The sequence below is a fragment of the Phyllostomus hastatus genome, unplaced genomic scaffold, assembly GCF_019186645.2.
Source record: "Phyllostomus hastatus isolate PE091 unplaced genomic scaffold, TTU_PhHast_1.1 phas_contig_5, whole genome shotgun sequence".
NCBI classification, from domain to species: Eukaryota; Metazoa; Chordata; class Mammalia; order Chiroptera; family Phyllostomidae; genus Phyllostomus; species Phyllostomus hastatus.
In genome coordinates, this window is record NW_025333897.1 from 6386587 (window position 1) to 6402079 (window position 15493).

Genomic DNA, 15493 nt, shown 5'->3' on the forward strand with positions numbered 1-15493 from the left:
TATTCCCATCTCAGCCCAGCCCCCCCGGTAAGCCGGGCCTAATTTTGTGCCTCTGATTCAGCCTCTGATGCGCACGATGGCCGGGTCTGCCAGGTGAGCAGAGGCCAGGGGGCGTGGGCAAGAACAGCCCAGGCTGGCCCCCCGGGGGCCGCGCGCCTGGCCCGAAATAGCTCGTTTTGATCCAGCCACCTGGCCAGAAGCCCAGGCTTGGCACTTGGCGCAACCAGCTGCTCCTGCAGCAAGACAACAGTGGTTAGGTAACTGTGCAGCACAGGCCTGCAGGTCCTACTTTTGGAGGGCCACCCTTTAGAAAGGGGACAGTCTCCCTGATTACCCCTGCAACGAGAAAAAGGGTTGTTGGAATGGAGTCTGGACCACATTCCTGCAGCAAGAGGGGGCCTGGTTGGAAGACAAGACTGCAGGGAAGGGAGTGTACTTTAGAACCCCTTCCTAACCTTGAGCCCAGTTTCGCGTACTTTCCATGGGTCCACAGGCTTGCCAATTACTCCTGCACACTGTGGTTCTCCAATCAAACACGCTCTCTCATTCAGGCCTCCGTTACAGCCATTAGTGAGACATCCCGCTTTGGTCACATTCTATTATTTTTATTTTCTTCTCTACCATTGGTCACTTTGGAGGCTGCTATCTTCCCGCGCGGGCACTTCTGGGGAGGGGCGGGACTGATAGGGCATTGCTAAGCAACAAAGAGGCGCGCGGAGTCAATCAGGTGAAGGAGAGTAGCAGGCGAAATCGCTGAGGTAGCTACAGGATGAACCGCAGGTGAGACGAATCTCTCTTCCGGGGACCTCAGGAGGCTTGGGGAAAACCGAGGGTGAGAGCCATACAGCCTAGAGTCAAGTTTGCTGGGGTCTGGAGTCTCTTCAATCGCTTAGAACTGCAACTTCCAAGCCGAGGATCCCATAGCGTCTGACGTTCGGCTCTCTTAATTGCCCCACGGACCGTTTTTTTTCTAAGATGGCTAGGGGGCATCTTGGGAAATAAGTTTCTTAATTTTGAAATTGCCCCCAGACTCCCATGAGTGTCTTCTTTTGTTTTGTTTTTTACCCTTCCTGCCTAGGCCGAGCCCAGAGACTGATGGGGATTGTAGTCCATGTACCCTTCTCTCCTTCGTGTCCTAAGGACTTATGGGAAATGTACAATGATTGGGCTTAGCAGTGGTTCTTAACTCAAGCTCCACCTCAAAATCACCTGGGATGCTGAGAAAAAGATAGATTCCTAGCTCCCACTTCTAGATAATTCTTATTCTTTTGGTATGTGGTGAGGACCACCCATCTGTATTTTCAAAAGACAACTGCTGTATTTCAAAAAGAAAGTTAGACTGGGCCTAGTGTTGAGTACCACTGGTTAGCAGTTTCTGGGTTCTTCTTTTTTTAAAATATATTTTATTGATTGCACTATTACAGTTGTCCCATTTTTCCCCCTTCATTCCCCACACCCTGCATACCCTCTCCCACCCACATTCCCCCCTTTAGTTCATATCCATGTGTCATAAGTTCTTTAGCTTCTACATTTCCCATACTATTCTTGCCCTCCCCCTGTCTATTTTCTACCTGCCATCTATGCTACTTATTCTCTGTACCTTTTCCCCTCTCTCCTCCTCACACTCCCCTGTTGATAACCCTCCATGTGATCTCTATTTCTGTGGTTCTGTTCTGGTTCTAGTTGTTTGCTTAGTTTGTTTTTGTTTTTGTTTTAGGTGTGGTTGTTAGTAAGTGTGAATTTGCTGTCATTTTATTATACATGTTTTTTTATCTTCTTTTTTTTTAGATAAGTCCCTTTAACATTTCATATAATAAGGGCTTGGTGTTGATGAACTCCTTTAACTTGACCTTATCTGGGAAGAACTTTATTTGCCCTTCCATTCTAAATAAAAACTTTGCTGGGTAAAGCAATCTTGGATGGAGGTCTTGCCTTTCATGACTTGGAATAGTTCTTTCCAGCCTCTTCTTGCCTGCAAGGTGTCTTTTGAGAAATCACCTGACAGTCTGATGGGAACTACTTTATAGGTAACTATCTCCTTATCTCTTGCTGCTTCTAGGATTCTCTCCTTCATTTTAATCGTGGGTAATGTAATTACGATGTGCCTTTGTGTGTTCCTCCTTGAGTCCAACTTCTTTGGGACTCTCTGAGCTTCCTGGACTTCCTGGAAGTCTATTTCCTTTGCCAGATTGGGGGAGTTCTCCTTTATTATTTATTTAAATAACTTTTCCACTTGTTGCTCTTCCTCTTCCCCTTTTGGTACCCCTATGATTCAGATGTTGGAATGTTTAAAGATGTCCTGGAGGTTCTTAAGCCTCTCCTTATTTTTTTAAATTCTTGTTCTTCATTCTTTTCTGTTTGGTTATTTCTTTCTTCCTTCTGATCCAGTCCATTGATTGGAGTCCCAGTTTTCTTCCCATCACTATTGGTTCCCTGTGCATTTTCCTTTATTTCACTTAACATAGCCTTCATTTTTTCATCTAATTTGTGACCAAATTCAGCCAATTCAGTGAGCATCCTGATCACCAGTGCTTTGAATTGTGCATCTGATACTAAGCGACTATCTCTTCGTTGCTTAGTTGTATTTTTTCTGGAGCTTTGATCTGTTCTTCTGTTTGGGCCATTTTTTTTTGTCTTGTTGCGCCTGTTACGTATGAGGGTCAGAGTCTTAGGTGTTCACCAGGTGGGGCAACCCAGTCTCTGGGTTGTGATGCTGTTATGTTGAGGAGGGGTCTGAGAGGGAACAATGGTGCTTGCTCTGCTCTCTGTCAGATTTCAGTCCCTTCCACTGCTTCCCCCAAGCAAACTGGGCCCTTCTGGTGCTGATTTCTGTGTGGATGGGCGTGTGTACATTCTAGGACCCTGTGGGTTTCTCCAACAAACTCTTCTATGAGGCTGGGAGTCTCTCCTGGCATCTCAACCCCCACAGGTGTTTTCAATTGGTGTTTTGAGGCTTTATTTCCTGGCAGTGGGACCCTAGGTTGTGCTTACTCTCCGATTTTGCTGGTTTTTGTGCGCATGAATGTGGGACCGCCCAGTCAGCTGCCTTGCGCACCGCGCCCCGCTCCACAATCGCTGCCTTGCTGGGTCTGCCAGCTGCCACCCTGCACCTGGGGTGCACAAGCCACCGTTTTGTTTTGTTTTTTGCCATAACCCCTCTCTGCCCTGCCTCCCGACTCCACCCCTCCTACCTGTCTGGTTGAATGCGTCTATTTTAACTCCTTGGTTGTCAGACTTCCATACAGTTCAATTTTCTGTTAGTTCTGGTTATTTTGTTTTAAATTGTCCTTATTTTGGTTGTGTGAGGAGGCACAGTGTGTCTACCTATGCCTCCATCTTGGCCGGAAGTCCTCTCTTTTTTTTATTATATTTTATTGATTATACTAATACAGTTGTCCTGATTTTCCCCCCTTGCTCCCCTCCATCCATCACCCCCCATTCCCTCAGGCAATCCTCCCACCCTTGTTCATGTCCACAGGTCATGTATGTAAGTTCTTTGCCTACTCCCTTTCCTATGCAGTACTTTGCATCCCCATGGCTATTCTGTAACTACCTATTTGTACTCTTTAATCCCCTCACTTCTCACCCATTCTCCCACACCCACTCAGCCATCTCTTTATCTTTAACCTTTGGCATTTGATTTTTTATTTTTTAAAATATTTTATTTATTTCTTTTTAGGGAGAGGGGAGAGAGAAAGAGAGGGAGAGAAACATCAATGTGTGGTTGCTTCTTCTGCACCCCCCACCAGGGGCCTGGCAGGCAACCCAGGCATGTGCCCTGACTGGGAATTGAACCTGCCACCCTTATGGTTTGCAGACCAGTGCTCAATCCACTGGGCTACACCAGCCAGGACTAACCTTTGGCATTTTAATTATGCTGTGTCTTAGAGTGGGCTTCTTTGCGTCCATCTTGTTTGGGACTCTGTGCTTCCTGGACTTTCATGTCTATTTCCTTCACCAAATTAGGGAAGTTTTCTTTCATTATTTTTTCAGATAGATTTCCAGTTTCTTGATCTTTCTCTTCTCCTTCTGGCACTTCTACATAGAGAATGTTGGATTGCTTAAAGTTGTCCCACAGGCTGCTTACACTATCCTCATTTTTTGTGGATTCTTTTTTTTCTCCTTGTTGTTCTGATTGATTCTTTTTTGCTCTCTTATGTTACAAATCATTGATGTGATTCTCAGCTTTATCCACTCTACTGTTGATTCCCTGTAAAGTGTTCTTTATTTGAATTAGTGTGTCCTTTGTTTCTGACTGGATCTTTTTTTGCTGTTGAGGTCCTCACTAAGTTCCTTGAGCATCCTTATAACCAGTGTTTTTCACTCTGCATCTGATGATGCTTATCTCCATTTCATTTACTTCTTTTTTTGGAGTTTTGATCTGTTCTTTCATTTGGGCCATGTTCCTTTGTCTCCTTGTTTTGGCAACCTCTCCCTGTGTTTTTTTTTTTTTACATGTATTAGGTAGCGCTGCTTTGACTCCATGTCTTGGTATCGTGGCCTAATGTAGTCGGTGTCCTATAGGGTCCAGTGGGTCACAGCCTCACCTTTCACCCAAGCAGGGTACTCAAGGTTCACCCTTTGTGTGAACTGAGTACACCCTCCTTTTGTAGTTGAGACTTGGTTGCTGTCAGCAGATCAGTGGAAGGGGTTTACCCAGGCCAGTTAGCTGCCAGTATTGGCTGTGACCATTTACTCTCCACCCTCCGTGGAGGATCAGCTGTGCAGGGGTAGGGTGGTAGTGCTCTGATGCAGTCTATACTGTCCACTGGGTGCCCTGGCCCCTGGGCTTTCCCAGATGGTGCAGTCCAAAATCAGCCTCCACTTGTGTTTTGCCTGGGCCACCCTGCCTGAGCTATAGAGCAATCTGAGATGGCTGCTACTTGTACTGGGCTTGGTGATTTCCAGGGAAAGCCAACTTGTGAATCTAGGCTATTAGTTCTGGGCCTGGGGCTCACTGAGGCCAGCTGATGCTTGTTTGAGAGGATTTAGGAAGTTGCAAAGCATGAGCCAAGACCATTTATATGGAAAAGCACCTTGTGTGGGGCCCATGAGTTGGTCATGGCAGAGTCTCTGCAGATCTCCAAGGCAGGTCAAACCGTGTTAGCCAGGTTGATGGAATCTTAGATAGGCACCAGTCTGCCACTCTGTTGGGGGAGGGCCCAGAAAAGCTCTGCTCTTCTTCGTACCAGACACCTCAGCCTCCCCCTCCACGCCAGTGGTGTCTCTCAAGCCACCACCCTGTTGCCAGAGTCCAGAGGGAATGATTCTGCATGGGTGAGTCTGTGTGTGGGTTCTTTAAAAGGAATTGCTTGGGGCTCCAGCAGTTTCTTCCACCGAGTCAATCCCCATTGATTTTTGCAGCCAGTTGTGGGGACTTATCTTCCTGGCACTGGAACCCTGGTCTGGGGGGCCTGGTGTAGGGCTGTGACTCCTGGTTCCCAAGATATCCCTCCTGGATTTTTATCTACCATATGTGGGTAAGAGACCAGCCTGTTCTACATCTGCACTCCTCCTACCAGTCTTGATGGATGTGGTTTCTTTAATTTCGTAGTTGTCAGACTTCCATTCAATTCGATTTTTGTTGCTTATGAGCGATGGTTGTTCTATATTTCAGTTGTAATTTTGTTGTGAGAGAGGCGAGTCATGTCTGCCTATGCCACTGTCTTGTCCAGAAGTTCTGGGTTCTTCTCTTTTGAGACTCCACCAGGGGAATTATAGTCCATCTTTTATAGGAATCCTTGGGAATTGTAGTCTGTTCTGCCCTCTTCTTCCCATCCTCCCACCCTACATTCCCCTCCCAACTCCTCCCAAGCTGCAGTGACCAAGCTCTGCCTACCAACCCTACTCTGTCCTTGCAGCCTGCCAGTTTTCTTCACCCAAGACAGCCCCTTTGGGGATACTACCCTAAGCTGAAGCTGCTATTGGCCATCCTGAAGCCAGACCTGGCACCTCAAGGTGAGGACACCTCACAGAGCACTGCTTGCCAGCCCAGTAGGAAGGGAGTGATGACTAGAGGGAAGACCTGTAATAAGAGATGCAGGTAAGAGATTAAGAGACAGCCCCTCTTTCCCTCCCCATGTCCCTTCCTTTTCCAGTACTCTACCACCATCACAACCTCATCTACTCTTGAGTAGTTACCATTGTGAGATGTGTTTCCTTCCCTCTGGACTAAGACTTCATGTGTGTTTGTTTTCCTATAGGGAGGTCCCCAGGCCTCACTTTTTCTTCTCCCCACCTCCCCTATTTTAGACCCTAAGCCCATCCAGGTCCCAAAGATCCAGGATCCCAGAAGTTCCCAAGGCTCTGGCCACAGGTCACAACTCCCCTGAGCTGTTTGAGAAGTCCTGGCCATCCAGCTCAGGGACCCCTTCCCCACCCAGCACCACCGAGGAACAAATGGGTGCCTCTCAACCACCCACCCTAATTGACAGTGGTGATTCTGTGGTGGCCAGGTAAGTACCATCAGCCCTGAGGGGCAAGAAAGATTGGGGAGTTGGACAGGCATCTGTAATAATCACCACAGCCAGCATTGGTTTTGTAGCACTTTCAGGACCACATTTCATGTGTGTTAAGAGCTTTGGAGCTAGGTTGCCTGGGTTCAAATCCCAGCTCCGTCATTTACTTCCTGTATGAGCTTGGCCTCAGTTTTTTTTTTATTGGTAAATTGGGGATATGAATAACATATCCTCCAGGGCTGTTTAAGCTTTCAGTGAGTTACTGTTGCTAGGTCAGAGTCATTCAAGAAACCAGTCAGACACAGCAAGCCAAAGAGCAGGGTTTATTAGCAAGGAGAAAGGGGAAAGTGGAGCCAACCAAGGGAGGTTGGGACTCGTCGGGGGAAGTGAAGCCAACCAAGGGAGGTTAAGACTTGCTTGGTTGTTCTTAGGACGGGGTTTTTAAGCACAAAAACTCACAAAGGGTAACTGGTTGGGGTGTCAGAGCCTGATTGGCTAGAGCTGGTTGCTGGGTGCCATTTCTGCTGACTGTTGTTCTTGATACATCTTGTCAGCCTTGGGTTAAAGCTGCATCCTTTTATGTGGGATATGCCGACCCCAGTCCCCAATCCTAGGCAAGCATTTGTTTATCCTGGGTAGGGTTGGCAGGCAGTTTCCCAGGCTGCAGTTCCCCATGGTGTAGTTTCCTGCCTGGTGATTTTCCATTCCTCCTAGTCCTGTCTAGGTCTGTCAACTGTCTGTAAAGCTTCTACAGCAATGCCTGTCCCATGGTGAGCACTTGGATTTATAGGATACTAGTTCAGCTGCTATAACAGAGTCCCAAATTAATTGTGGCTTAAACAAGATAGCATTTATTTTTCTCTCACCTAACAGTTCAGGCAGAAGTAACCAGAGCTGATATGCAGCCCCTAGTTGAGGGGTCAGAGATACAGTTTACTTCTATCTTGTTGCCCTCCCAGCCCTAGGCTGTTGCCCTTTCCTTCGTGGACCAAAATGGCCAACAACATCCATTTTTCGGAATCACATCTCCTTATACCCTGTTAGTCAAAAACCTAGTTACATGGCCATAAAGTTGCAAGGGTACCTGGTAAATGTATCTTTAGAAGAGAGGCTATGTGCCTAGTATTAGTCTTACATAATATTGTATTACTATATAAGAAAAGAGAGCAGATATTGAGGGACAACTACTAGGCACTACCATGGTGCTCAATAGCATTGGCTATTGTGATGATGATTTGGTTCTCCTCACCTCACCCACCTCCCATTCTCTGAGGCCCGCAGGTTCATAAACCGGTTCCGCCAGGCTCAGCCCACAAGCAGAGAGGAACGCCAGACTACAGGTCCAACCCCAGCTGACTTTTGGTGGCTGCAGCCTGAATCTCCAGATCCTAGCATGAAACTTGCAACAGGTACTTGCTTCAGCCCCATCCACTGCTGGCCCAAAACCTTTCCTGTTCAATGCTCCCAGCAGCCACTCCTCCTGGCCCTCCTAAATCAAATGGGGCTTCTCAGCAGGAGCCAATAAACCAGAAGGAAGATTCAACACAGCAGTCCTGACTCTTGCCAAGGTGGCCAGTGCATCACAGGCTAAGGCTTTGGCCCCTCTTCAAGAAATAAAGCAGGTGACATCCCCATCCACTCCTTCTCCTGTGTACTTGAACTGACAGCATCAGCCCCGGTATAGAATTAGGATCAATTCCCAATTCAAGGAAGCTTAACCAACCAACCAAATAAACAAACAAAAAAAGATTTGTTTGCTACCACAATAAGGAAAATCCAAAAGTAGATGTTTTCAGGCATGGCTGGATCTGGGTGTTTAAGCACTATTGGGAGGAACTTGACTACCGTGGCTCTGTTCTTTGTTGGACTCAGTCTCAGGTAGGATTTCCCTCAAAGTAGCTAAATGGCTCCAGTAGCTCTAGGCTTCTAACTTATTTAATCCACTGGAAAGAGGGGTGTTTTCCAATAGCTGCATCCATAGCCCCAGGGCTTACTTTCATTCACTCAAAATCAACATGAACCAGAGGACAGATTGTTGTGATTAGCTAGGTCTAGTCAGGAAAGTAGGGTCCACCCTTCTACAAAAATGCCTGCATCAAGTCAAAAATGCCTGCAAAAATGCCTCATCTGTGGTATGGATCCACAGAGGAAAACTGGGTCACTTTTCCCTGAGAAGGAGCAGATTCTAAGCCAGCATGTGAGGGTACCAAGTGGAATGCAGATATGTACTCCAGGCCCTCTGTCTGGAGCCCTTTTCTGAACAGCATTTGGAATGGGAGCTGGCCTCTGACCCTCTCACCTCACAGAGCCTCAGCACATGGAACTCATCCCTTTTGGACCTGGAGATGCTGAGCCTGCAAAGCAGAGCTGCCAAGCTGCTGAAACACAGGTACTTTCCCTGCCCCCATCATCCTCCCCACTCCTACAGTTCCAGGCCTGGCCCACTGCCTCTGAGACCCCTGTTGCCTCACTTCTGCCTTCTTCCTACAGCAAAGCCTCTGTCTCCTCCTCCCGAAGCCTCAGCAATGCCAACAATTCCTCATTCCCCATCAGGTCTGATGGTCTTTCTTCCTCTTCCAAGACCTTCACCCCTGACTCCAGCAAGAGCTCTGACTCCAAGGCACATGGTGAGTTCTGGAGAGCAAGGATTGAGGGCAGTTGGTGTGAATTCCATCTCTGCCACTGACCAGCTATGTGACCTTGGGCCTGTCTGGGCCTTTCTTCTTTTCCTGACTTTAAAACAAGGATAATAGTACTCCTCTGCTATGGGTGTTATGAAAATTAAATGAATTGGTGAATCCATGCAGTCTTAGCACCACTTTGTTAATAAGTAGCTATCATTAGTATGACAAGCTCTCTCTATCCCATCTGCCTCTCTGAACACAGAGGTCTAAAGTCAGAATGTTTTTTGCAAATTTTGCACCATACCCGATTTCACAGCAAAATCTGACCTTACCAATAAAAAGGAAATTATCTATCTATCTATATCTCATTTAGGGTGACTTGATACTTTTTGCTGTGGATATATTACATTGAACCATATGAAATTTTTGCCTTTGTAAGTAAGAAATGGTTGAATATTGGCAGTTGCATATTGTTCAACTGTATACCAATGGGTTTGAGTCAGGCATACTGCACCAGACTCCTGCCTATACTTCTCATACCATACAATTTTGCTAAAACATGCGAACTGTTGAACTCTCAAATTTCTGCTCCCAAGATTTCAGAGATGAGATTAAGAACCTGCGTTACTATTACTGCCATCATTGTTGTTACTTTTACTCGGTACCCAGGTCCTGGGATGCAGTGGAGCACAGGACAGGTGCTCTATGTCTCATGGGGCTCCCATGAATAGCATCAGGCTAGCACAAGTAAACAGAGGTTCATGCATGTTGTGTGATCCAGCTAAAATGCCTGTCTGATTCTTCCCTCCACCTAAGCATCACCTTTGATTAACTTTTTCTTTCTGAGCCTGTTTTCTCATCTGTAAAATGAGGATAAAACTAGTACCTACTTCATGAGTTTTATTGCAGATTTAATTTATTCATTCATCTAGCAAACATTAAATTCCTATTGTGTGTGAGGCCCTGTGAGCAGGCTTGGAGATTCCAGTGAACCAACTATGCACAGTGTAATCTCGTGTAATACAGAGAGTAGCTACATTACCTCACAAAGTGAAATGTAAACAGAAATGAGGGCCATGCAGGAGAGGACTGTGATGTTGGGCTATCAGAGAAGATCTTCCCAGAAGAGATACTATCTGAATGGAGACCTGAATGATGGTGGTGACAAGAGCCCTCTAGCATGTACAGAGAACCTAAAGTGGAAGGGAACTAGGTACAGACAATGAGCTAGAAAAGGCAAGAACCAGAGGTGAGAGTCGTGTGGGATGAGGATGGAGAGGTTGGCAGGGGTCAGATTACACTAGGCCAAGCAGGAGGCAATTAGTCATTATCTTAGTACTGGGGAGCCATGGGAGGGTCTGAGTAGGGAGGATACATGATATTCCTTGAATGTTAACAAACTGCCCCTGGTTGCTATCAATACTCAGTGAGAGATGCCAGTAGTTTGGCTTGGGCTAGAGCCTGAAGAGCAAAGTAGAGGGATGTGACCAGGTTTGGAAGTAGATTCACAGGATTCACTCCACACATCTTTTGGGAGCGGGGAGGATATAGAGGGGAGGGGAGAAGAGAGAATTCTGAGACTATGCCCCTGCCTCTTTGTGCAGCATCAGATGATAGGGCTTCTGGGAGACAGTAGTAGCCCTACTGATCATCACGGTTGAAATGATGCTCTGGGTGATGGGAAAGATGTTTTGCCCCACTGGACTGAGGACAGCCGGTTGCCCTGCTGTGAGTCACTGTTGTATTGAGCTGGAACAGTGCCTGGCTCAATAGTAAGAGCTCAATAAACACTTGTTAATGAAGGAAGAATTGAATAATGACAGGTTGAGAAGTCCATGAGTCCGCTCTCTGACCCTTCCCCTTCCCCACTTCCCACTCCAGAGAGGAGTTGGGACATTATCTGGAAAGTCCGTCTGAATAACCTTCTGTTACAGTCGAAGGGTATATGTGCAGGCTGTCATCAGGTTCCTGTCTTACCCTCTTTGCTCTACTTACCCTCTTCACTCTACTTACTCCACAGCAACTCCTGCACCAGCCACCATCCCTGCTCCAGCCCTGGTCTCCTCCCAGGCAACCCTGCAACCAGAGGATGACATTCTGTACCAGTGGCGGCAGCGGCGGAAGCTTGAACAGGCTCAAGGAGGTCAGGGTGATGGAACCTGGGTACTGCCAGGGACCTCCGCCCTCACCACTCCGGTGAGATGGGGAAGGGAGGCACCTGAGGGGCCGACAGGGATCCTAAGGGAAGTTGGAGGAAGAGGAACCCTGAGCGGGACTGAGGACACTCTATGCATTCTCTCTTTTAGGTCTCTGTCCCCACCTGTCTGCAGACTTCGCCTGCCCCTGCAGAGACCCTTGGTTCTCTGGGAACACAGTCTAACTGCATCCCACTTTGGGACTGTGTGGCCAGGCCTCATCCTGCCTGTGAAGCCTTCTATGTGGAGAGGCCGCCTATCGCTCCAGGGTTCTCTCCACACATCTTTTGGGGCCCCAGCCCCAATGGGTTTTTCTGGGCACCACAGACTGGTCCATGGATATCTTCTGGGGGCTTGCCCTGGGCCTCTGCTCCTATGCCCCTTACCAACCCCCAGGGCCTGCCCAACCCTGAGCCATGCAGCCCTGCCCAGCCCAAGCACCAGGGCCCCAAGCCTCAGAGGGGTAGAACCCCTTGCCAAGAACCTGCTGGGCAGGTCACAGTGGCTGACCAAGGGCCTGGTCCACAGCTCAGAGGCCCTCTTGGTCAGGTAGTGGCCGCTAGGCTATTTTCGGAAAGCCTGGAGGGCATGCACTCTCCCCTCAAGGGCCTGCCTCCATCCCTAGATGAATCTCCGAAAATCAACAACACACACTCTCAAACCAAAGTTAAACCCCCTCTATCTGATTCATGGTTTCCACTGGCTGAGATACCGCCAGATTCATCTAAGGCTGAGTTTCTGAAAGCCAAAGTCATGCCCTCTGCAGCGGGGTCGGTGCTTTGCAAGGAAGTCAGGCAGGCTCAGCCCAAGTTCCCACCCCCTTCAGTTGAGAAGGCTTCCACAGGTGTCAAGTCCCTGCCCTCTCTGTTCAAGGCGGGGTCTCTAGAAGCTGTGGTCACATCTTCGCCTGCTGCTGACCATGCCCCGCCAGAGGACATACTCTCCCAGGCTGCTGGGCTTCTTCAGGATGCTGAAGGTGAGTGTATGTGCAAGGCTGCTAGGATCCGGATGGCTGTCCATCACGTTATGGGTACAGCCCCCTGGAGCTCACTCTTTTTCCCCCCAGACTCTGACAGTAGCGAGTTTCAGGAGGACCCTGTACTGCAGGTGCTAAGGGTTCAGAGGGCGGAACTGCAGCGGCAAAAAAGGTGACTTATCTCCAGGATTTACGACACTGGAACCCTGAATCTCCTGAGATCCCCCATAGAGTGCCCACCTCTCTGAACCCCTTTCTCAGAACTGTCCACAGTCCCAGACCCCAATCCTGAGCACATACCTTAGTCTCTACTACCTGTTTTTTTTCCAGGGAAGTGGACACTCAGTTATCCCTCTTGCTGGATCACAATGAAGACCCAGGGTCTTGGTCTCCTCCAGCTAGGTCACCACACCCTCCACCCTCAGGTCCCTCAGGATGATGCTGAAGAGGGAAGGGGCCTCACTTGAGACCAAAAGATTTTTGAATTGCACAAATTCTGTTTTTCCCAATGGAATTTTTTCCAGTTTACTGGTTGTGCCTAAGAAAAGAGTTCTAGAAAGGCTGAGTCATGCTATCTTAGGGAAATGGTTCCCCCTGCCTCTTACCTCCTTCCTGCCCCTCCCCCACCCCCCTGGTTTCTGACCTGTGATGCAGAATCTTTTCTGGTTTCATCCCCTTTGAGGGCAAGCAGGGGAGGGATTCCAGGCAACACTTCAGGCAAGTCTGGGACTCACCTTAACTCAGGAGTGGATCTTCCTGTCTCACATGAGATAGAAGGAACTGCCCTCCAGGCCCGAAACTAATGGGGTTATCAGAGTGCTAGACAATGGTTATTTCTTAGTCCACACACTGCTTGAGCCTGCAGCAGCATTTGGTCATCAAGCCCTCCCTCCTTGAAGCATTCCCTTCCCCTGCTTCTAGCATCACCAGTCTGTCACTTTAGTGCGTCCAGGGCTTTGGCCTTGACTTCTCTATCTACACTCATTCCCAGGTGCTGTTGTAGCTTAATGGATAACCCTGTCTGTTCTGATAGTCCCCAAATTTCTATCTTCAGCCTGGACCTTGCCACTAAACCTCAGGCTCCTATATCTTGCTACCTGCTCACCATCCTCATTCAGAGGTCTATGAGATGTCTCAGACTGCACAGGTCTTAAACTGAGCTCCCAATCTTCCCCCTAAACCTCCTCCTCCCAAGCTTTCCTCAGTGTCCTTCTGCTTCCTCCTTGGTCCAAAAGCATCAAGGTTGTCCTTGACTCCTTTCTTTTCCTCACACCCACACTCAGTTGACCAGGAAATCCTGTCATCTCTACCTTTAAAAGCTACCCAGAACTTAACCCTTTCTTCCCCTTCCACAGCCATCACCCTAGTCGAGGCAATCATCACCTGTCTGGACGATTAAAAACTATTGTTTTGTCAACAAGTTCTTTGAAATATTTCCCATCAGAAAGTAGAATCTCAGTTTCTTTTCCTTGAAACTGGATAGAACTTTGACTTCCATAAACAGAATGCAGAGAAAATGATACTGCTTTAAAGTTCTAAACTGTATTAAAACAGATGATACAATTTCTACCTACTTTCCTTTTTGACATCTATTTATTTAAAAATGGAATATATTTCTGTAAAAAGTAGCTTCTGTTTGTCACAGACATGGTAAATATTTGTTTTCAGCCTTTCTGAACAAACTGTACATTTAAACCAATAAGTCTTGGCTGGTATGGCTTAGTAGATTGAGCATGGGCCTGTGAACCAAAGGGTCGCCAGTTCGATTCCTAGTCAGGGCACATGCCTGGGTTGCAGGCCAGGTCCCCAGTGAGGGGTGCGTGAGAGGCAACCACACATTGATGTTCTCTCCCTCTCTTTTCTCTTTGCCTTCCTCTCTCTCTAAAAATAAATAAAATCTTAAAAAAAAATCAAACCAACAAGAAGGAAATAGATGTTTAGATATAAGAAGAAATAAAAGATGTTTATAGTAGAAGAACCTGATCTAGTTGGAGGGTGAGTAGGGCCTAGAAAATTCCTGAGAAAAGTACATTTGAGCTGAGACAGGTAGGAATTAACTAGTTAACAAAGGGCCACGTCAAATATTGTTGCTGGGATACAAACCACCCCCAAATCTTAGTGGCATAAAACAATCTGGCACCAGGGCTCAAATGATCAGCTGGAACTATTGATTCTAGTACACAATTTTCTTGTGGCTTGGGCTTTCTCAAAACATGACTACCTCAGCAAAGTCACGTGTCTCACATAATACCTCAACAAGTCTAGAGCTAGTTGTTCCAGTGGACAAGGAGGAGGCAGCATTGCCTCTTACTCCCTAGCCTTGAAAGTCACATAGTGTTCATTCCACTATTCTTTTTTTTTTTAAAAGATTTTATTTATTTTTATAGAGGGGAAGGGAGGGAGAAAGAGAAGGAGAGAAACATCAATGTGTGGTTGCCTCTCACACGCCCCCTCCCAGGGACCTGGCCCGTCACCCAGGCATGTGCCCTAGACTAGGAATTGCACCGGCAATGCTTTGGTTCGCAGGCCAGCACTCAATCTACTGAGTCACACCAGCTAGGATCCACTATTCTTTATTGGTTGAATTCTGCTCAGATTCAAAGGGGAGGGGATGTATACTCTACTTTTTTATGAGAAAAGTGTCAAAGAATTTGCAGCCACTACAGAGGTTGAAGTGGGGGGAGAGGAATACTCTGGGTAGAGGGAACATCATGTAGGAAGTATCTGTGATGGGAGTGAAGTTTGCAAGTTCAATAAATTGAAATGAGTAACTGTAAAATTGTAACCAGAAAAGACACCAGCGTTCAGGCTGCCTGTCACTACCAAATCCAATTAAGCAATGACAGTGAATCTTTTATAGGCACTTTATTCAGATGGCCAGCGATCTGAGAAGATGGCGAGTTCATACCCTAACAAACCATCTTACTCTTTCTTTCCCAGCCAGATCTTTTATAAGGGGGTTGGGGGAGGGCAAACAAGGTGTCAGTGAAAGCCGTTGAAATTCAACAGTTGCCTCCAAGGGGGAAGGGTAGTTGCTTGCTTCTTCCTGGTACAGATGTCTCCAGACAAGGTAATCTCCAGCTCAGTGCCCCAGGAGGTCAACTGCTTATTCTCAGGCACCAGGATGGGCCTTATCTGTAGTTACTGAAACAAAAACTTAACATACACATTACTTGCTAGATTTATGACTATTTACCTTAAGCTAAATTTTCCCAAGTCTTAAGCTCCTATCAAAATGAC

At 47.3% G+C, this 15493-nt stretch overlaps 1 protein-coding gene across 1 annotated transcript; it reads left to right on the top strand.

Moving 5' to 3' along the window:
- Positions 1-658: 658 nt before the first annotated feature.
- On the top strand, positions 659-13816 carry PROSER3 (proline and serine rich 3). The gene is given in 12 exon segments (XM_045846960.1): positions 659-780; positions 5862-6043; positions 6253-6455; positions 7740-7867; positions 7974-8080; positions 8765-8847; positions 8949-9085; positions 11103-11278; positions 11389-12253; positions 12344-12425; positions 12584-12665; positions 12668-13816. Coding segments are annotated over 11 exon segments (2097 nt in total). The 5' UTR covers positions 659-780; positions 5862-6037; the 3' UTR covers positions 12896-13816.
- The last annotated feature ends 1677 nt before the right edge of the window (positions 13817-15493 follow it).